At 43.4% G+C, this 21476-nt stretch overlaps 1 protein-coding gene across 1 annotated transcript in view; it reads left to right on the top strand.

Annotated features, from left to right (window-relative positions):
• dars1 (aspartyl-tRNA synthetase 1) overlaps positions 1 to 21476 on the top strand; it is a 160791-nt gene that overhangs the window by 138775 nt on the left and 540 nt on the right. Inside the window, exons 4-18 of the mRNA XM_068572166.1 lie at positions 1073 to 1102; positions 1454 to 1511; positions 3128 to 3220; positions 4491 to 4593; positions 8614 to 8716; positions 9750 to 9830; positions 12082 to 12141; positions 14421 to 14532; positions 16241 to 16375; positions 18053 to 18200; positions 18852 to 18998; positions 19267 to 19309; positions 20243 to 20323; positions 21021 to 21132; positions 21299 to 21370. Of these exons, the coding sequence (XP_068428267.1) occupies positions 1073 to 1102; positions 1454 to 1511; positions 3128 to 3220; positions 4491 to 4593; positions 8614 to 8716; positions 9750 to 9830; positions 12082 to 12141; positions 14421 to 14532; positions 16241 to 16375; positions 18053 to 18200; positions 18852 to 18998; positions 19267 to 19309; positions 20243 to 20323; positions 21021 to 21132; positions 21299 to 21370 (1378 nt within the window). The remainder of the gene's footprint in view (positions 1 to 1072; positions 1103 to 1453; positions 1512 to 3127; positions 3221 to 4490; positions 4594 to 8613; positions 8717 to 9749; positions 9831 to 12081; positions 12142 to 14420; positions 14533 to 16240; positions 16376 to 18052; positions 18201 to 18851; positions 18999 to 19266; positions 19310 to 20242; positions 20324 to 21020; positions 21133 to 21298; positions 21371 to 21476) is intronic.

Below are 21476 nucleotides of genomic sequence, written 5' to 3'. Positions count from 1 at the left end.
GCATTGGTTAAGTTTACCTGATAGCCAATAGCGCAGGGAGGCCGGTATCTGGATGCATCCCCTTCATGTTTCCTCAAGCAGTCCCTCGAAGCCAAACCTGCAGGATATAAATGATTAGTCTGCATCCATTGTTTCCAAAAAATGTGTCATCTAGCTCGACACCGCCTTATCCGAGACTAATTAGACACCCTCCGCATCAGTGTGTCATGATTCAACGGGCTTTTATCGGTCGAGGCAGCAAAGTATCCTTCCTGTCTCCCCGCTGAATTCCTGCTGTCAGCATGTTTCATGGAAGTAGCAGGTGTTGTCACTGTTTAATATCTTGGCTGGTGCTGCCTACATCAGTGTGGCATAGCAGAGCATCGCCTCGGGGAATACCTGAAAGTTGAGTTGAATGTTCATTGAGTGAGTGTCGGCTTGGTTATTCGCAGCGGTGCACTTTTTGTGCTGACACTTGTCACTTCAGTGGGTCATGTGAGAGTCGGGGTGCTTCGTGGCCATAGCCGGCCTATATCCAGTTGATCATAAGATTCAATATCATCCATCATGTGACTGGAGCATCATATCAAGGATGGGCGATTCCAATTCAGCCCACCGCCACCAGTCATTTCCATAGACCAATATCAATTTGCATAGGAAATGGAATTGTAACTTTGCCAAGACACAACCTCATCGCACTCTGGGAGTCATTTGCCTAGAAGTCAATGCAGAGATAAAGAATCTGTCCACTTACGCTGTTTCCATTACAAAGCAATATCTCCTCCTGCCATTACTCATTGTCTATGATGTGTTCGGGCAACGTGCAGGAGAGCAGTGCATTCCAGGGCTCTACGGCGTGGCTCCAGGACTGAGCTATGATTTATTAATTTTATTCAAATCCCTGATAGCACAAGAGGAAAACACAATTCACATGACTAATGTAGCAAAACGTTCAAAGTTGCTCCATTTGAAGTAAAATGTTTTAGTATTTTTTTCTTCTTCTAATGTTGGAATTTAATAGATTGTCCTCTTGTTGTTATTTCCCGGCTATTTGCAATGCCCTTTAAATCCCCGTCGCCTCTTTGTGTTTCAGGCTGCAGAACAGCAGAGCACGGAGGAAGATGTAAGTATCCCCTCTGGACCACAGTACTCATCTTCTAAGATAAATTCCCTGCCTTTCTGTCTGGCTGACTCTACCTCTGCATTCACCCTTTTTACAACAGTTTGCATGCAAATACCTTCACGCTGAACTCGGTGCCTCTGTTTTCTGTTTGCCAATGTCCTCCTAAGATTGTGATGAGCCTCATTATTTATTCTTTCTGTCTCTTATCTCAGATGTGGTAGACAGACTGTCGCTTATGAAATCAAACTGGTGGGGTTGGTTTTGAGAATAATGGAGTGTGTGCATACGCTCAAAAGTGACGAGATGTTTTATTTAACCGCTTGATGAAATGTCACGCTTTTATTCTTTCAGGACTTCGCCAAGGACAGATATGGCGTGCCGGCTATGGTTCAGTCTCAACAAAAACTGGGTTAGTAAGAAAGTTACTTCCTTCGCTCAACAGCGAACCAAACACGCTCTCATCGCTGAAAACACTCTTTTACAAGATTTGCTATGGTACTAATTACAAAAGGGTAAACCTTTTGCTTCCACTTGATGCGATTGCATATTTTATGTCTATATTGAGTCTTTTCTCTGTCACACACGGTGATATTTGAAGGTTGAACGTGGTTTCACTTGGTAGAAGTAACATTTCGTCCTGCCGTCGCCTCAATTCATCACATTTGACCGACCACTCAATTTAATAAATATGTCTCATTGTGTGACAGCTGTCCCTGTTGCCGCGTTCTTTTCCAAACATATGTCTGCACAATGTCAGCCGAGTGCACGGAAAATGTATAAAAAAAAATATATTCATTTTTTTATCTCAAACAATTTCACAAAATAGGATTATACGGAATACCGAGTAAACAAAAAGTCTTCCTTTTGGTTTGAACAGACGTCTGCTTTCATATTATTTATTAGTGGTGAGTGCTTTTTTTTTCTTATCTGTGTGCTGCATTATTTTCTTCCTGTCAATCATCTGGCATTTAAGAAGTGGAAGTCTCTTGAAAACACACAGCACTACATGCTGCTGTGTCTTTTAATTTGAATATGTTTGGCTAGTGTAGCAAAGTCAATTCAAGATCACTTCTTCTTCTTGCGGTGTCACAAGGACATTGTAAGTCATTCCTATAAAGTCCCGCGTGCATCAGCCCCGTGTTTGGTAAACGCAGGTTGAACATGAATACTTTGCTGCAAAGGGTTAAACGGCACATTTCACTTTTAACATCCCGTCTTGTGGTGAGGCGTCCTGAAATGGAGAACGTGCCGCAACTCTCAAATTATATGTTTTGATACAAGATGACATCCTGATCCAGAACGTCTCAGATTACCTTAATCTGGCTGTCAAAAAAAATGACAGATAATACGATTACAGTTGATAAACATCATGAAAAAGGCTTCTGGTCTCTTCTCTCAACGCGATTGCAGCCGTGATAATTGCAGTAACTAATAGTGTGCGATCGCTCCCGGATGAAAGAGGCAGCAGGCGAACCTGTCGAGGTCGTCCATCTGTCTGGATGCTCTTTCAGCTCCAGTGGCAGCAAACAAACTAGGGCCTCCTTCACCTGCATGCCATGCCTCACCATTGGGGTGAGGTGTGTGTGTGTGTGTGTGGTGGGGTTAGGCCTTTCATGTGGGTTGACGGAGAGTTCTCCGCCAAAAGGGCGGCTCTGTTTTCTCTGGTGTAGCCTCGGTGTCTGCTTCTTCTGCCCGCTGATAATAAGGAGAAAGCAAACTTCTGAGTGACACAGGTGAAACTAGAGTCAATTTGTCATATAGCCCACAGAGAATGGGTGAGTTAGACAGCTTTTCAGCGGCCCTCCTAGTGTGTCTTATTTATTAGGCACGTCTGTAATTTGAGCATTTTATCGTGCGTGTCTGCGCACGCATGCTTATTCATATTTCTTTCTGCCTTTGGGAGTGTGCAGGGGGGAGTTGAAAGGGGTGTTAGATTATTTACACAGAGGTGGCGAAATCGAGGCAGTAATGTCCTTTGAAGTAATACATTCTGTATGTGTGTGTGTGTGTGTGTGTGTGAGACAGACAGGGTGTTGGTGCGAGTCCAAGACCTTACTCCTGGGAACGCTGACCAGCTGATCTGGCTGCGTGCCCGAGTCCACACCAGCAGAGCCAAAGGTGAGATCACACCCCTTCTTCTTTTCTTCTTCTACCCCTTTTTAGCTTCCTTTCAACTTTCTTTGTGCAAAAAAAAACACACACACACAAACAGCCAGGATTAGATGACCCCAGTGCTAATCCTCAGTGCACTCTAGTGCATTATCTCTCACTTCTGCCCTTGAGCCAGCTCTCTACGTCACTCCCTTCTCTTGAAGACCAAACCGCACCAACGGTTGACTTTGACTTGCTTTTAGATCGTCACGACCGATAACACTCTCTTCAGACCTATCAACGTGGAAGTTGAGCTTTTACTGCAAACTCCAAACTGTAACCCGGAATAAAATATCAATTTGAAGAGACTCTCACCCCTTTTCTACTTTATATTCCTCTGTGGGATTGTGCAAAGACTTGCAGGGCAGGTTTTTTACATTCCTTCCACATTGAGCAGAGTTTGACAACCCGAGGGTGTTTTTGATATCGTTGTCTCGACTAGCATATCGCTGCCAACTGCAAACTCGGATAACCTCTATTTGTCGGGTTCCAGCTACTGGCAGCCATGAAGTTGCTCTATTTGAATACAATGAACCTACTCAGCCTTGCCGGGTTATTACATCTCTGTGTCAGCTTTTTTTTCTTTCTTTTTTTCTTTTTTGCCGCGGCGCTAAACCTGTGATTACAAATACACGAGGGTCTCAATGATTATCGTTTGGCCATTTCCTTTCACGATAACTTCCAGAGTCAGGACTCACTTCCCCTCCTCTCATGTCTTCATTCTCTCTGCTCGCTGTAAGGATGTCCGTGTAAGCAGAATAACATCCTGATTTGGTCTGGGATGAGGTGCATCTGTTGGTGGGATTTTTGGAATTGCTATTATCACCATCGCCCACCCCCTTTTCTCACAGGCAATAGACATCAAAGTACCTGGGTGGTCTCACTGTCTACTGCCCGAGGTTTTTGTTGGCTAACTTGTTTACACTGCTCCTAGGTGTGTGTTTGTGTGTGTTAGGATGGTAGCAATCACCCATTCTCCACACAGTGCTCTTCAAAGAGAGGACCATTCACATATGTTTGACACTTTACCTGTCGATGAAGAGGAGGGTCCTTGCAGCTGGGGGGGTTCGGAGGGGGCTCTTCATCTGGAGTCGCATGGAGACTTTTGACTGAACGAAGGCGCTATTGCGATACAGAGAGGGCTCCAGCTTTTTTATTGTGATACGCCTGTTGGGCTTGCGTGAAAGAGATCCAAACAGCCCGTCACTATCTGTTGTTTTTGTTTTCTTGTTTTCAGGGAAGCAATGCTTCTTGGTCCTGCGTCAACAGCAGTTCAACGTGCAGGCACTGGTCGCAGTGGGAGATCGTGCCAGCAAGCAGATGGTCAAGTTTGCCGCAAAGTGAGTACCGAGACTGCTTTTCCTGTCGGAGAGGGCACACACAATGGTGGGAAAATCCTGGTCCCTAATCGTCCACCAATCCGTTTTCACACATTCTGAGTGAGGTGGAGGTGGAGGTTTGAGGGGAGGGGGTGGGAAATCAATCATTTTTCACTCTACAACAAAAGCTCGCTGTTAACAAGGCGGTCGGTATACAGCAGTGTTTTAATGGAGCAGTTCCTGTCGAGATGGCAGATACAGCAGCTTGGATCAGCGGAGGAAGAAATACTTCAGAGCCAAGCATCATTATTCATGTTAGCAGCCAAATTGTAGCCCATTACTGGTTGTCAATGAATGAACGCAGCGGCCATCAGCGGATATGCACTTTATTAAAAAGGCGGAAGGCGGAACGTTGCGTGAGGCTGACAGACATTGTATGTTTACGAGGGGAGTCTTTTGTGAAACTGTTTTAAAATTGGACTTTAAACAGGACACGTTAATGACATCATTCATGTGATGTACGTGAAACATACAGTGCATTTCATCAAAAGTGCAAATTCATCCGTTTTCCATCGTTTGATGAATTGAACATATTTGTAAATGGGGAAGAAAGTAATTATTGTGTAATACTTAAAGTGCACCTCTTCAGATATTGCTAAATTTAAGCAAAGGGCAACACCCAGACGAAAATGGCAGTTAAGACAGCGGATAATAAAGAACTTAAGCAATGCAGAGATTGCAGCTGTATTTAAAAACAAGCCTCTTGAAGAGCAGCTATTGTTGCATTACAGCCTCGTCTGCTGTTTCATCCTCCCAGTAAATACCTTCAAAAAGTTAATCGGAATCAGTTTGATTTAAAGCTTTTAACAGCGCATCACTGACAGAGCAGCTTCCAACATCTTTGGGATGTGTGAGCAACCTTGTTGTTCCAGACGATGACCTCATACACAGCGCTGAGGCCACCGGGTCGACCAGAGGACCAGTGTCTCCACAGCATAGTAGCTGAAAGACTTTAAAAAAAGTATATTTAATTGCATCTAATAACAAAATAAGCTATTTATGTGCTACTGTGAGAAACATACATTCAGTACAGCCAGACATATTTTACATAATACATATATAAAACGTGGAATGCGCAATTAATAATGTGGTTTATGTACAAACCCCGACTGAGTCATGTCTAAACAAGTTAAAGGTTTTACACGTTTGATAAAAATGTGCATAAGTTGTCATTTTACACACATCCCTAATGACATTTCTTGCAGTATGTTGAGTTTCACAGGAAACTAAACACAAGAAAATGTTTCTAATGAGGGCGAGGTCACTGCTGCTCGCACCCGAGTCGTGACCTCTGCTGTCTGAACACACTGACCCCACTTTGTTACAAGTGTCAGACTCCCCTGAGCACTCGGCCGACCCGCAGCAGCGATTTCCGGCAGCATTTCAGTTTTTCGCGTCGGAGAGAAGTTTGCCGTATGTCGCAGGGTATTGTATTTTGTAACTGTCGGTTGATTTTGTTTTATTCGTTGCAGTTTCTCAATCCTGTAATGTTGTGGTCGGGCGGTTAGATCGTTGGGCAACACGTTGCCGCGTGACAACACAGCGAGTAAAAGTGATTGCGCGATCGCCACGACGACACGGTCTTACAACAAAACTGCGAAACGGCAAAGTCACGCTACAACGTTACAATTTACCAAGAGGAGTTTTGAGCCGTGCCCCTGGGATCAAAACTATATGTGCACTTTATGTTTTAAATCTTTGAGCAGCTGGCACAATCGGTTCCTGTGGCTTTCTGGCCCACGTCTCGTTTCACACACATCGGTGTGGTGATTGACAAGCTCAGTAAAACCCTGGATTACAAGTAAATCCTCTCATAATCATGCAGCTATGACATAGCAGGGGTTGTCTCTTTTCGCATATTGTGTGTCCGAGTCATCCTTCCTCGCACTCGCACTATTTAATTAAGTGATCTTCAGGCGTTGCTAACTTGACTCCACTCGAGTATCTTAGGAGTGTAAATCAGAAGGGAACCGTGGCAGATGTGGCTTCTAACACTTAAATATGGCTAATACTTATAAAGAAATAAAGATGTCGATTCCGGTTTGATTCAATCCTGAATTGCCTGATTCAGTCAGAGCGTGCCCTGTCGGAAACCCTCGCTAGTCAATGAGAGCAGCTGGTCAACAACAAATGTTCCCTGTAAGTAGTTTCATGGGTCACTTCTCCCATATTTATAAAATATAAACCTCGACAGGTATGTAGCCAATCGGAGACTCCAATACAATCGAGGTGAATGAAATGCTGGAGCAGTTGCGCTGTTATTTTAGAAATTGCATTTAAAGAGACTCTTCTTAACGCCTTTAAGTCTGAACGTAGCATCGGGTGGGTCTGCAAAAAGCTTGTTTTCGCCGCCTTGCAGTCTTCTGAATCTTAAATCTGTGTCTGTCTTTTTGTCTGCCTCCGCGATGGAGCGGTCAAAAGTCTTGCAGGGTAATGAGAGTTTGAGAGAGATCTCAGGTCCTGCGGGTAATGTTTGGCACGAGCACTTCTTTGTGGGCTTTGAGGACTGAAAACAGGATTGTAAAATCATCCAGAAGGCGTCCGGTCTTTCACCTTTCCGGAGTTGGAAATGGAGTCTGGTGAGCTCTGCGTGCCAGTTAGGTTGTTTTGTGATGCATTGCCAGCTGATGTAATCGCCACACGTGTCTTTCATGTCCAAAGTGTTCCTGGGACACTGATTCAGCATGAAAGTGGTCTCTCTCCCCTCTTAACTTGTATTTCTCATCTCCATGTGATCCTGTCAACTCTGTCTCCAGTTAATCAGTCGGTTTCCCTCAGGTGTGTGCTGGATGTGTTGTCGCCAGCCTTCGGGCCGTGCAACAGCGGTTATTAATATGGGGATTTATTTATCTAACGGATCTCCTACTAGAGGGGAAGGACTATAGCGGCAGCTGCCGTGTGGCTGAAGGGACAGCAGTACCGCAGTGTTCAATCCCTCATTACTGCTGTTTAATGAGCAGGAGTGAAGGATTACAGCGGGTTCCCCATCTGGCCTTGCGCTGCATGACAGTCGCTGTTGTTCCTCTTATGTCCGGTGACGCTCTGGGCTTCAGTGAGAAAGCCGTGTGGGAAGATGCTGCCTTGTTTTGAAAAACCACAGTGACAACATTGAAAACGGTTTCCCTTCATACGCTGCAGTTTACTTTATGAACTGTACAATTGGTAACTCCCTCTCCTCGGGGGTGAATGCGTTGTTGTAGTTGCGCGAGGTACTTTCCAGGAGCTGTAAAATGCTGTGAGCCGCAAACCCGTCTGCAACATGTGTCCTCAAAGATCAACAATACCTCTCTTGCTCTCCGGCTTCTTTTTTAATTTACTTCCCCTTTTTGATCGATAGTTCAATGGCCTTATTCATTTTCAATGTCATTATGCTCATTACTAAACCGTATCCTCGCTGCCATCTGCCTTGTTTTTTTAACCTAACTGGTTCCAGTATGATAGCTCCTATCACATTTAATGGATGGTTAGAAAATAAATAATATGTTTACAGGGAAACCTTTTCAGGGTCCCATTGCCCTGAATTTATTTAAAAGTTACGAAAATTGTGGCATCTTGGTGTAATTTGTTAAGCTATTCCATAACAGACGGCAAAATCTGTCCACAACAGAAACTGTGTAACGGTTGTGAAAAGGAAGATTGTGATTTTTGTTTTGAAAACCACAACCTTGTGTTATCTCAACTTTCCCTTCCCCGCCCATTAGATAATGTCATTGTGGCAGCTTTCTTTTTTTTTTTTTTATCAATTTGTGGTGATTTTGGGGAAAAGCTGCTTATGCTGTAACCCCAAATCTAACATCAAACAACCACATGCCGCACTAACCCCGCACACATCGCGCCATGAAAAATGAATACGCTTGTCTGCATGCATGAGTCGGTGTAATAGAAATATTGTTGTCAGGCTGTTGGCCTCCCACACAGATGCGTTTGTTTTCTAAGTGCTATCTGTAGTTCACACCCCATCCTCCCAACTGTCTCTACCAGCATTACCAAGGAAAGCATCGTAGATGTGGAGGCGTTTGTGAGGAAAGTGGAGCAGAAGATCGAGAGCTGTTCCCAGCAGGACGTGGAGCTGCACATCGAGAGGGTGTGTACACTTTGTTACAACTTCCATCGCTCACACACACACACACACACACACACACACACACACACACACACACACACACACAGTTCATGATAATTAGTTACTCTGACACTATTCATTAATTAATACAATATACTAGTTGCACTTAAGGTGGGAAAAACATTGAATTTGAGGGATAGGGGCCATAATATCAGCCACACACTCAATATAATGCAATTCAGTGCAACACCACAAACTCTCTGACACTGTCTCTAAAACATAAACAAAACAAAAATAAATAATAAAATAAATCAAGTACGCTCAGTATTGGAGATCTGTACATGATCGACAGCGGTGTGGTAACAGTCACACATAGATGAGGTGTTAGCAGGTTCAGCTGTCAGGTGTCACTTTTACTTTCTATGTTTGAATGCAGACTGCGGGTACTTTCCAGTGTTAGAACATCTAATGCAGTGGTTCTCGAACTTTTTCTGCCACGCCCCACTTTTGGAGGAAGCAAAATGTTCGGGCCCCACCGCCCCAACAACATTGGAACAAAATGGTCCAACGTTTTGAGACTCCTCCATCCGTGCTTTTTTAATGAATGGATAAAATAAAATTGAAATCCCTTTCAAGTAAATCAGATTGCTGCATCTGACAAAAACTAATAGCATGTGCAATCACTTTGTTAAAACAATGCAAATAAAGTTATACATGTGCAAAAAATAACTCATATTTGACAAAAAAGATTATCAAGGAAGCCGGTTGGATCCCTGTTTTCTCCCCATAGTTTCATGTTGAAGTGTCCTTGAGCAAGACACTGAAGCCCCAGAGAATAATTCCCCCACTGTGGGATTAATAAACGATTCTTAAAAAATATCTATCTTTTTTTTTTTTTTTAAGAATCTGCATCTCCCCCCGTGCCTCATCTGTAATACCTCTGCGCCCCACTAGAGGGTCGCGCCCCACAGTTTGAGAACCACTGATCTAATGAAAATATTGTTGGTTTCTCACCCTCTGAATTGTAATGGCCTTTCTTTCTGTCTCCTCTCAGATTTTTGTTGTCAGCCAGGCTGAGGCTCGCCTCCCCCTGCAGTTGGAGGATGCCGTGAGGCCTGATGGAGAGGGGGAAGAGGTAAGGATGGATGGATGGATGGCTGGATGGATTAGAGCAGTGTTTCTCAATCTTTTTTGAGTGAAAAAGAAAGCACATTTTGGAATGCCTCCATTTTGAGAACCAATGAATTAGACAGTGTATGGAAACAGTGCTTCACCCAAAAGTGTCACTAATGACCCTCTCATGCCATTTTCTCCTCTATGCCCACTAATGGCAGACACCTAATAGCGGATCTCATCCGTTTCCTTTCAATGAAGCACTGCGCTGCAGCATACTGAATGTAAGACATTGGGTAGTGGGATTAATGCCCTCTTAAGGATCCACTGTGCTTTGTGCTGTGGAGAAAAACTCCAACCACCAACAATGAAAGAGCCTTGGAGTGGAATAGCAAGTCTGCTACATTCTCAAGGGGAAACTTTGTACTGTCAGGTGAAAAGAATCAGCATATAATGCCAATAAGACAGCTCCGTGTCAGCCAGACAAAAAGAAAAAGAAAACATCTGTCGACTCCGCTCCAGACTCGGCTTCAATTTCAAAAATAATTCTGACTGCAACTTTTCAGTGTGAAAATCCACATGGACGCATGGCATGCATCCATAGATTTGAACCGACTCTATACAATGCCAGCAAAATACAAAACATTTAACCCTTAATATATCTGTGTACTTTATATTAAGAGCAAAAAGTATCCAATGCGTGAACTGACTTCGTCCTTCACGGACGCCAGTAAGAGCAGAAATGTTTTTGGCAGACCCAAGGATTGGGTAATCAAACAAGCTTCAAACAAGCTTAAGAGCAAAATGTCTCTCGGTGATGAACCACACATTGGGTGAGTAACATCACCTCTGACTCGCCACTCTCCATGCGAACTGTGATTTCATCACGTAGCAGTATAGAAGAGCCACCCGCCAGCGTTTCGGGTGCCTTCTGAATTCCGATTAAGGAGATTTGTGCATCGATGCTGAATAATTTGAGAGAATCGTGATCCATTTAAGAAGTCATTACATTTCCGGTCCCACAGTTTAGGCGGTTATTAATGGTCATTAAACTCTTGAGGCGGCTGTTTTCGAGTGTGAATCTCCGGCGTAACAACAAGTCCGTTCCATGCAGGTGTGATAGATTAGGGATTCAATACAGGAAAGATCCAGCATGTCTGAAATGAGTACAGCTCTGTGCAGGTAGCTACCGCAGTGGGCGGAGTCTTCTCAAAGAAAATGACGACATTTACAATTGGCAGGTTAGCAGACGCTCGCTGCAGCCTCCAAAGCAGCCAGTTTGAATAAATATTATTAAATAAAAATATACATTCTTACAGTTATTATCTGTGGTCCGAGAAACATAAATGTGTGCCAGGTCTCTTTGGCTGACATGCTTGTTTGTAAAACGCAGCATCTGTCAAGTAAAGCTTGGTGGATCCATCTAATTCTAAACGTTATAATATCACATTACTCTTGGATATGTAACATATCACGCGCAAATCAATGAAGTTAAACTATCGTTCTTAAGTCGAATTCCTTGCACGTGTAACGCACTCGCAATAAGCAGTTGTGATTCTGATATGGGTCTCACTATACCAGAAACAGCTGAGAGCTGGGCCCTGTTTATCCAGTAAGCCGATCTGTACAGCTGCAGCAGCATCCAAGGTGCTTTCTACAGGGATTCAGCATGTCAGTCACACACTTGTAGCAGCACCTGCCTTCCCGAGAGACGCGGGCCTTAACAGCTCTGCCTCCCCGACTGTATGCCTGTCTAACCTTTTGTCCCTCTGCGTGGGGCTGTTCGGAGCAGGATGTGGCTACGCAGGCTATTAGCTCAAATCCCAGCGGCTCCGGAGGAAGCCTGACATCCACGACCCTGGAAGCAGTGGTTCCTCCTGTGTTGAAACATTTATTCTTTCATTTGTTTTTTTTTGTTATTTTTTTTCATTCTTTTCTTTTCTCTTTTATTGCCCCGATGTCCCTCATTGCATCATGTCTTTTGTTACACTTGACGATGGAATGATTTCCAACAATTTGTTGGTTAAAGCTGTAAAAATAGCGAGTTGTTGTGTATGCAGGCTGATAATCAGCCAATAGCTAATCTATGAACAATTTTTTTCTTCTTCTGTTTACGGAGAAATTACTTCTCTATTGCTGGTATTGTCTTCAGAAAGCATTTCCACATCACCAGCCACAAACGCAAAGAACAGAACAGGAGCTGAACAGTTGTTGGATGTTTGTCTGTCTGAGGGTTTTTGTTGATGAGACGATGTTTTTTTGTTTTCCCTCAGGAAGGCAGAGCCACAGTCAACCAGGACACCAAGCTGGACAACCGAGTGATTGATCTCAGGGTGAGTTGCTACCAGAGCTCAGAAATAAAAGTATTCATCTTAATGTATCTGATCCTTTGAGGCTTGAGTGCTTGTTTGGTGAGATGGAAAAAGCGGTTACTTTAGCTATTTGGGGCAACTCCTTCATTAAAGTTTAATTAATACCATCAAAATAAGTAGTAGTAGTAGTAATAATAAAGGACATTTAAAACATTAAAACTGAATTTTAAACTGTCCTTTTCTAGTTAAGGGACAGCAGGCAATGGAAAGCAAACCACTTCAGCTCTAAAGTGAAAACAAGATAGTCTGTGATTTGGTGGGATCAATGTGTTGCTGTGTGGTCGATGTGCTACACCTATGACAGCGGCAGCGGAGCCGGAGCCGCAGAGCGTCTCATTGTTTTGATCTGTGCCTCCCACGTGTGTGATGCAGCAGACAGGAAGGCACTAACACCACAGCACTGAGACGCGCAGCTCACAGGCCTCGCAACAACACCTGTTTCTGTAACACTGAGCTCTTTGAGCTCGTGGACCCGGGTCTGTCATCAGCTTTTCACTTTGGAGCCCAGTGAAGCAATAAAGTGGTTCCCACACCGGCAGACAGACACTCCAAAAGGGAACCGTAAACCTCCCCCAATAATAATGTAGTTCCTATGAAACTTCCCTTGGCCATCCTTGACCAGAAGGAACTTCACAATTTCAGCCATATTTTCCACTTTGTTTTATTGTGAGAGATATGGCTTGTATTTATTAGAATAACACTGCTGGAGTTTTTTTGGACCCTTACTAATTTGTGTGCGTTGAATCCTCCTGACCGTGTTGCATCATATCACCTCAGCATAGACATATACAACCTACTTTAATTGTATCCTAGCATCAGTCAAATCCTAAAATAGCCTCTGTTTATTTTAAAGCGACAACTAACAACATTCTGTATCGATTTATTATTATTTTCATGATTTATTATGCAGTTGTTCAATCTATAAAATGTCCTATAATTGTGGCAAAAAAATCACAGTTCTCTCGTGACCCAGGTGATGTCAAGATGACCCTAACTCTAACCACAAACCCTAACCCTTCAGTTTACTCTCACGTTAGAAAAAAAGAGGCAATCGCCACATTTTTGAAGCTATCAACTGGCTACGGTGTATTTCTGAGGTGAGCCAATGTGTGAACCCAAGCCAATATTTAACGTTGCTTTTGCGATTTGAAACCTATCTGTGGTGCATCCCTACCACAAGCTGGTTTCAAGCCGTCCCGTGAGACATGTCGAGTTCAGGTCTATTTCAAGAGGGGGACACAGCAGACAAAGTGCCAGTTTGAGAGCGCTCTAACGGCCACCCACCCAGTGGCCCCACCCACCGCGACAGCGTCTCACTACAGATGTTTTCATAGTGCGGTCCTTAGCTGACTTTTACGTTGGATTTCCCAGGTTCGCCACGGGCCACTGCCCAATGAGTAATACATGGCACTAATGAGTCATACGAGTGGAGGTGAACGTAGTTCATTTGGTTCTCTACCTCTCAAACGGTTTGACTAAAAGTTTTTTAAAGCGAAAAATGTTAAACATTTTTTCTCCACTTCTTCCTCTTTACTTATAGTATTCGGAAAGGTGCTGAAGGAAAAGTTACAGCCAGACATCCCTGGAGCACTGTCTGAAGATTAATGAGCTTGCTACTATTTGCACATTAACAGTTTGCAGAATGGAAAGGTGATAGTCAGACATGGCCTACTCAGGGCTGGATAGCCACTAGTAATGGAAAAATGAAGACCCTTTTTAATTAACGCAGACCAGGCCCATTCGCTATGTGAAGCACCAGCGTCAGTCTTCATAAACGTGTATAATAAGTGGAGTAGAAAGGCTAAAAAGCTCAATTAAAGAACTCTTATGGTCATTTGAGATGCGTCAGTCGATGAAATTAGTGGGGTTTTTTGTTTTTTTACATGCTCTGTCGCCTCACAGTTTAGGGCGATTCGGAGCCTCCATTTTTCCAGTAATCTCTTGGTTTAGTTTGAGCTATCTATCTCCCCACCTTAGTTTCAGCATTTACATTTATAACGACCGGTTAAAAACACCTGGGGCTCTCGCTGGTGGAGAATGCGTGTGTTGCCCTTGCCAGAAGATAAATGGTTCACTCTTCATGTCAAGAGGAGTTGCAGAGACATAAATTGTCTTGTTTTCACACATCTGTTCCGGTTGTGTAATAAAACCATTGAATCACGCTAAGTGTTGTAATATCTGCGTGTGTCTGTGCGTGCGCGTGTGTGTGCGTGTGCGTGTGTGTGTGTTCCCTCCAACAGACGACCACCAGCCAGGCCATCTTTCGCCTGCAGTCGGGAGTGTGCAAGCTCTTCAGAGACACTCTCACCAAAAAGGGCTTTGTGGAGATCCAGACCCCTAAAATCATATCGGGTACAAACACTCTCTCTGTCACGTTGATCTTGCCCCGTGGGAAAACTGAGACTAATATGCATTGATTCAGTTTCAGTCACGGAGCGCCGCTTTTTTTTTCTTTCCATATCGCCACCCACAGGTGTCCTGTGAGTCATCGTGTGACAGTTGTAAAGTTTACTTCCTGTATTCGGTGTCCTTTTTTTTTTTTTTTTTCTTTCGCCCCAGACTGCAATTCATATCAGGTTTGAAGTTCAGTTGAAGCTCAAAAAACACTTTCAGTGAGTAACGGAGAGTTTGTGCACCCGTACACAGTCATGCACATCAACGCAAGATCTATATTCAGGCAAACGGCAGACTGATGTATGAGAGAGAGAGTTTTATTGTTCTCGACCTATCAGGATTTTAATCCAGCTCTCTTGAAATGTTGACGTATCGACCGACTCTCATATCAGCTCTTCTACTCTTACATTTCCACACGATGCCTCTCTGATTTGACAGAGGAGGCGAGGCCTTCCTTAAGCTTGCTCCCTAAAGGCCTTATCCTTCACTGAAAGAAGGGAAGGCTGGAGAAAAGCAACTACTTAAGATTCAAACTGAAATCTCCCAGACATTCATAAGATGCGCTTGTTTAGTGTGTTTTCTTGCACAGTGCGTGTCTCATCCTGGGATCTTCTTCTCAACATCAGGGCTGAGAGATGACTTGGTATTCTACATGTAAGAAATGTACCTTGTGAAGAACCTTTCCACTCGTCAGCTGAAATTAATTAATTGTTAAAAGCCAAGAGAAAATGCTCAGTTATGTGGATTATGTGGACCTATCAGGATTTTAATCCAGCTCTCTTGAAATTTATAATGAAAGCTGCATACGAGTGAGTAGGTACCGGATTTATTATAAAAATCATCAATTTATAGATAGGTGCATTCCAAAGAGATGAAGATTATTTGTGTTTCTTCCAACAGAGTACACACTCGTGTTCAATAATCGCCGGTCCTCGGCCTCCCACGCGCTTCTCACATTTGAACTGAACTGTGATGGAACCTTTGACACTCTCACTTCCTCTTTTCCTCAAGAGCCAATGATATTGTCTTTGCCTGCCGCTACTAAATTCAAAACTGCCGCTCTTTTATTTTTGGCGGCACCTGTATACCAACTCTGTGTGCTTTTCTGCAAAAACCACATCCGCCTGTCTGCCAACACCCAAAGTGTGTACAGGGAACGGTTGGTGTGTGCGCGGACCCCCGCCCTACTATTGACGACACCATGAATATCAGATAGTCCTCTGACGCGTGTGCATGTGTCAAATGGGGGGGAACCGCAGATGTGTTATGCAAGTTTAGCCTGACTGAAGCCTGTTTTTCTTTGTTTATGCACCTTTTATTACATGAGTGTTAGAAAGCAATGACTATTATTGACTTTTCGGCATCCAATAGTTTGCAGTCAAAACGTTTGTGGCACAGTTTCTTTTGGCCCGCAGGAATATTCTCGAAAAAAAAAAAAAGAGAAAGAATGACTGTCAGCTGGCTAATTAGAGTCCCGACTGACACATCTACTGAGCAGGCAGCAGTTTATCATCATTAGGTGGTGGGGAGGGAAAGTGGTCTATGAGTTTTTGAAATGAGAAATCTCTTGCTTTTTGTCAAAAATGGCCACTTTGTTCTGTGGGTCAGTAAAAAAAAAAAACACCAACTCATTCCATATCCAACAGTCGTCTTTGTCCACCTCCAGCTGCCAGTGAAGGTGGAGCGAATGTCTTCACCGTGTCCTACTTTAAAACCAGCGCCTATCTGGCCCAGTCTCCCCAGCTGTACAAGCAGATGTGCATCTGTGCTGACTTTGACAAGGTCTTCTGCGTGGGTCCAGGTAAGAATGCCTCCCGACTGTACACTCGCACACTTTCATTCACCAATGGCGAGCGGCGTAACGAGCGGCGAGAGTGCCGTGAAAGCCGTAGGCCCTATTAGCTGAGATGAGAGTCTGAGAATGGCTGCAAATGCATTTGGATTGTTAAACTTTAACAGACCTCCCTCTGTTGCTTTCACTGTGGTCGGAGCTGCTCTGGAGCTTTGTGTGTTAGTGACACAGTGGGACTTGTAAAATACTTTATGGCGCTGTACTGAGTTTTAAGAGACCCCCTAGTTCTTTAGGGAAGCGAACACTGCCACCATCTGATTGAATACATACATTATGTAACGAAACAGCCTGCATGAATACAAAACCTGCTATACACAGCCGTCCATTTAAATGCGCCGCTCGCGTCTGATTTTAAGGTGAAATGCAATTCTCCACCAAGATCAATAAAACATTTGAGGGAAGGGTCATTCAGTATTCTACATACTGGACCGAGGTCTTTGTTTGCTTCCCGATAGCTCCGCCGGAGAAATCAAAGGGCTTAAGGTCATCGCTGCTTCAAAGCAGCAACAATGTGCTCTCCACTGTTGCCTTAGTTACAGTCGCACCAATTCGGCGAGGAAGGAGAATTGGGATCAACTCTCGTCGGCCAGAAATACTGTGTTTTTTTCTTTCTTTAAAGTTCACATCTGTGGGTGCCACTATCTGAAATCGGCTAAAGAGGTCCATCACAGAAGAAACGAAACACAGAAATGGTGTTTTAATCAAAGATAAGAAGATGTCATGTTCATGATGTCTGGAGTTTTATTCTCTTCCGGTAATGCATGCCGGGGGTCGAGATGCATTAAACTGTGCGGGCTCGAGATAAAACTCTGTATGCAGAAGTGGAAGTACAAAGAAACGGATATAGAAAAGCCATACATATGCATGGCTGCGTGTTATCGCTCTGTCATTGTGACATTGAATGCATGTGCACATATCTGATCTCCACACCATTTGTCTATGTGTGGGATGTCGACGCACCCTTAATCAACTGCTCGCATGCATGTGTGCAGACTGCTCCACCTGTCTAAAGACCTGTAATTTAAAAGAGCTGACAAGCTCGGTGTCTCATTAGTAAGACCCTCCGACATTGACAGAGCAGGCATTCCTCTGTATGAGCACACTGCACAACTCTGTCTAATTATATGTATTTCTCATGATGTCATTAATTCATCGTACCTGCAATCCGCGTTTTAGTTTTTTAGCAATCATCACACAGTTAGCAAAGTGCTTCACAGTGAAGGATACAATGAAGCGAACGATGAAATGAAAGTACCTGCAAGAGCTTCATCTGTGCCATACAATGTAATGTATTATGGCATCAATGGTAAAAAAAAAACAAAAAAATACTACAGGTTTTAGTTTTTAGCCTTTCTCCTTATCTACTTTCCCTGGAAACAAAATCATGAATCATGCTTCAATGAAGCACAAAAATAAATTTGCATACTGTCCTAATTTCATGGGATGGTGCTGAATTTAGTGGCTAGATTGTTACCTTGGCGTACCCTTTTGAACGCTTTCCGAGGCGCACGTTTAGCCTTGATGGGATGGCGCTAAATAAAAGGCCACTTCACTTGAAGATGTGTTGCAACCCTCCACCTCGATTTACTCTGTTTGGATGTTGGCATTAAAGCTGCATCGTATCAGTTTTCAGGGCTGAGGACTCCAACACCCACCGCCATCTGACTGAGTTTGTGGGCCTGGATATTGAGATGGCATTCAGCTACCATTACCACGAAGTGATTGACTCCATCACTGACACCATGGTGCAGATCTTCAAAGGCCTCAGAGACAAGTAAGATTAGGATTCATACAGTAAAGCTCTCAAACTTATGTTTTTGTAATGTTTTTGCTTTGTTGGTTGCCCTGTGGTATTTGTTTTACTGAAAAGTTGTGTGTGGCGTGAGGGGCCAACTTCTAATGCAAATGACATGACACAGAGGCTCAAGTTTTGTTTTCCTACTCGACACAAGAGGCGAATCTTGACAGGATAAATTCCTGCGGTGGAAATTCAGAGGATGACAAAAAGTCAAATGTTGTGGGTTTTTTTTAGCTGTTGAATCCATATGACGTGTTGTCACCCATTGCTGTTGAATCCATATTACATGTTATCACCCATTGCTGTTGGCGCTTATCAGTTGATGTGGCTTTATTGCCTCCTAGTGGTGAGAATCTGTGCAGCATGTGTAGAGAGCAGTTAATACTGGATAAATAAACACAAGTGGTTTAAGCTCTTCTGGCTTGCATGTTGGATTTGTATAATTTTTCCGTCCCACCATCACTGACTGGATATGGCACCAAGAAAGGATTGTCAGATTGTTGTCCTGTAAAGCAGTTGGTGTGATTGCAAGACAAACATTTTGATAGATTTGGCTGATGTGCTGGAGCAGATATTAAGCGAAGAAGACGGGGGTTTGACGTGCGTGTGCCTTCTTGTCCTCATCAGCTTCCAGACCGAGATCCAGACGGCGAACAAGCAGTTCCCCAGTGAGCCTTTCAAGTTCCTAGAGCCCACTCTGAGGCTGGAGTACACCGAGGCTTTGGCCATGCTGCACGAGGCCGGGGTGGAGATGGGCGACGAGGAGGACCTCAGGTCAGAATACATCACCCGCCCTGTGTCCCACATCCCACCCTCTTCGTCAGATGATTTCATTTGATAAAAGCAGAAATATACACGTGTTTAAAGAGAGGAAGTGAAACATCAGACCTATAACTCAACAATATTTATTGGACTTTCTCCATGTAACACTTATTTATTATGCTATTAGTGTGAAGTCAGGACTATCAGGCATGTTACAGGAAAACATGGTGACAAGATAAAGATATGGCTTTTGAAGTGTTTCTTTTTGGTTCTTCTGCAGTACACCCAATGAAAAGCTGCTTGGACGTCTTGTCAAGGAAAAGGTATGTTCAAAGGTTTTCATTCATTAATGTATAATTTTGTGTAAAAAAAAAATAATATTGGTGATTGGACAATGACTAGGAATTGATGTGACTTGGTAAAAAAAAACAACCTAAAAACCTGTGGTTTTAAACTGTGTGTGAGGATTTTAAGTCATAAAAAGCCATCATTTGATGGGTTGCAACATTACAATCAGCCGCTTTCATCAAAGTGCTCCATTTATCGAGTCATAACACACGAGCTACAGCAGGGGTGGCCAATTATTTTTCCCAGGGGGCCACATGAGGAACAGAACATATTGTGGAGGGCCGGGCCAATAGCCTAAACTCGTTTATGTACTCTCCGAGACGGAGTTTGACAGGACTTCCCAGCATGCAGTTCTGTGGTATAATTTTATAAATGCGAAACCTTGAATGAAGTTCCTATCCCTGACAGCTAAGTCGCTCCGCTCAGTGGGTCTTGGGCTGTGAAAATTAAATGTTACTGCCTGCTGACAGTTATGGCATATTACCAGGCCTTTTTTTAAAATTAGAATAATTATAATACTCGACGGGCCACATTAAAATGCCCTACATGCCGTAGTTTGCCCACCCCTGAGCTACAGGATGCTTTTCAGGAACTTTCCACTTGGAGTTTCTTTTGATGGAGTTAAACAAAAGAATATAGAGAGACTGATTATTTACATCAGGACATAGTCCTCGTTATCGGTGGAAATGGCATAAAGAACAGAATGATTGAACTAAACTTTCATAAGCTTTTTTGTGCAGAACATAGTAGCAACTATCATAAACAGGAAGGCTCATTTCAACTAGAATTATACAATTTTGCATTATAAAAAAAGAAAAGGGGAGATAGCATTGTTTTGGTTCATCCAGTCCATCTATTGAATCCCAAATGAGGCTTTTAAAACCTGTTTTGACTGTTTGCCCCCTCAGTACGATACTGACTTCTATGTGCTGGACAAGTACCCCCTGGCTGTTCGACCCTTCTACACAATGCCTGATCCCAGCAACCCTGTAAGTCTCTCACCGACTCATACACACCAACAGCACACACAGTTATTAGCTACAACATTTTATAACCTTGTATATTTAATCTTATTCAGGGTTGTTTTCTAACATCTGCCTCTCGGGACTACAGATGAAAAATAGCATCTCGGCTAACTCTGGGGCATTTACAGAAATGTTTTTATTAATGTGCACTGTCCCCTCATCAAATAGACCATTACAATTTTATTTTAAACAATGAGAACTGTGCAGTGACAAATGTAATGTACATTTCAGCAAATGAGTTGAACCTGTGGTTAAACCTGCATTGCGGACAGAGAGCAGCTTTAGACTGGCCAAAGCCTCCTCCTCCGCAGCCGGTCCACCAGCTAAATTTATTTTTGCTGCGGAAGCAAAAAGACACTGCAGTGTAGTGTAGTCGTGAAGAATTTGACTGAAGTATTCAAATAAATTGTTATAGCATTCAGAGAAACCTGCTTGAACAGAAAAAAATGTTTCTTATTGTCTTCGTCAAACCAATATGTGAAAACAAACCTTCCACTTGGCTCCTAGTACCAGTTTGTCGTACTGCGGTCAGACTGTGACACCGTCAACTTGCAGTCCTTCTTCATGCATCGTCTGTCTGCACAGTCTGTCTTCTCCCCTCCTCTCTTTAAAAAGAATCTTGAGCCTTATATTTGACCTTTCCTTTTGTGTTTTTGGCCAGAAATACTCCAACTCATATGACATGTTCATGAGGGGCGAGGAGATCCTGTCTGGAGCTCAGAGAGTCCACGATGCTCAGTTGTTGACTGAGAGGGCCATCCATCACCAGATCGGTAAGAGTCGTCTAGAGATGGCTCTGATAGAGGGGCATTAAGGGATTTATACAAGATCTCTGTCTCCCTCTATTGGTGGCGAGTTTGAATGTCCCCACCTGGACATTTGTTGGATCAGCGGTCTGTAAAGAATACAAGTGACCTCTTTGTTCTTATGACGCTGCAGATCTGGAGAAGATCAAGGCATACATCGACTCCTTCCGGTATGGAGCTCCCCCACATGGCGGTGGAGGCATTGGTAAGGATTATCTGTTATTTTAATGGAACACACAGGAGAAATAACTTGTTTTTCTATTTCATTGTACGCGAATGAGATGCATTAAAATAATATCCTGCGTGTGAAC

This window comes from Clinocottus analis, unplaced genomic scaffold, assembly GCF_023055335.1.
Source record: "Clinocottus analis isolate CAN_PGR_092001 unplaced genomic scaffold, fCliAna1.0.p SCAF_12, whole genome shotgun sequence".
NCBI classification, from domain to species: domain Eukaryota; kingdom Metazoa; phylum Chordata; class Actinopteri; order Perciformes; family Cottidae; genus Clinocottus; species Clinocottus analis.
This window is presented reverse-complemented; position numbering and strand designations above follow the sequence as displayed.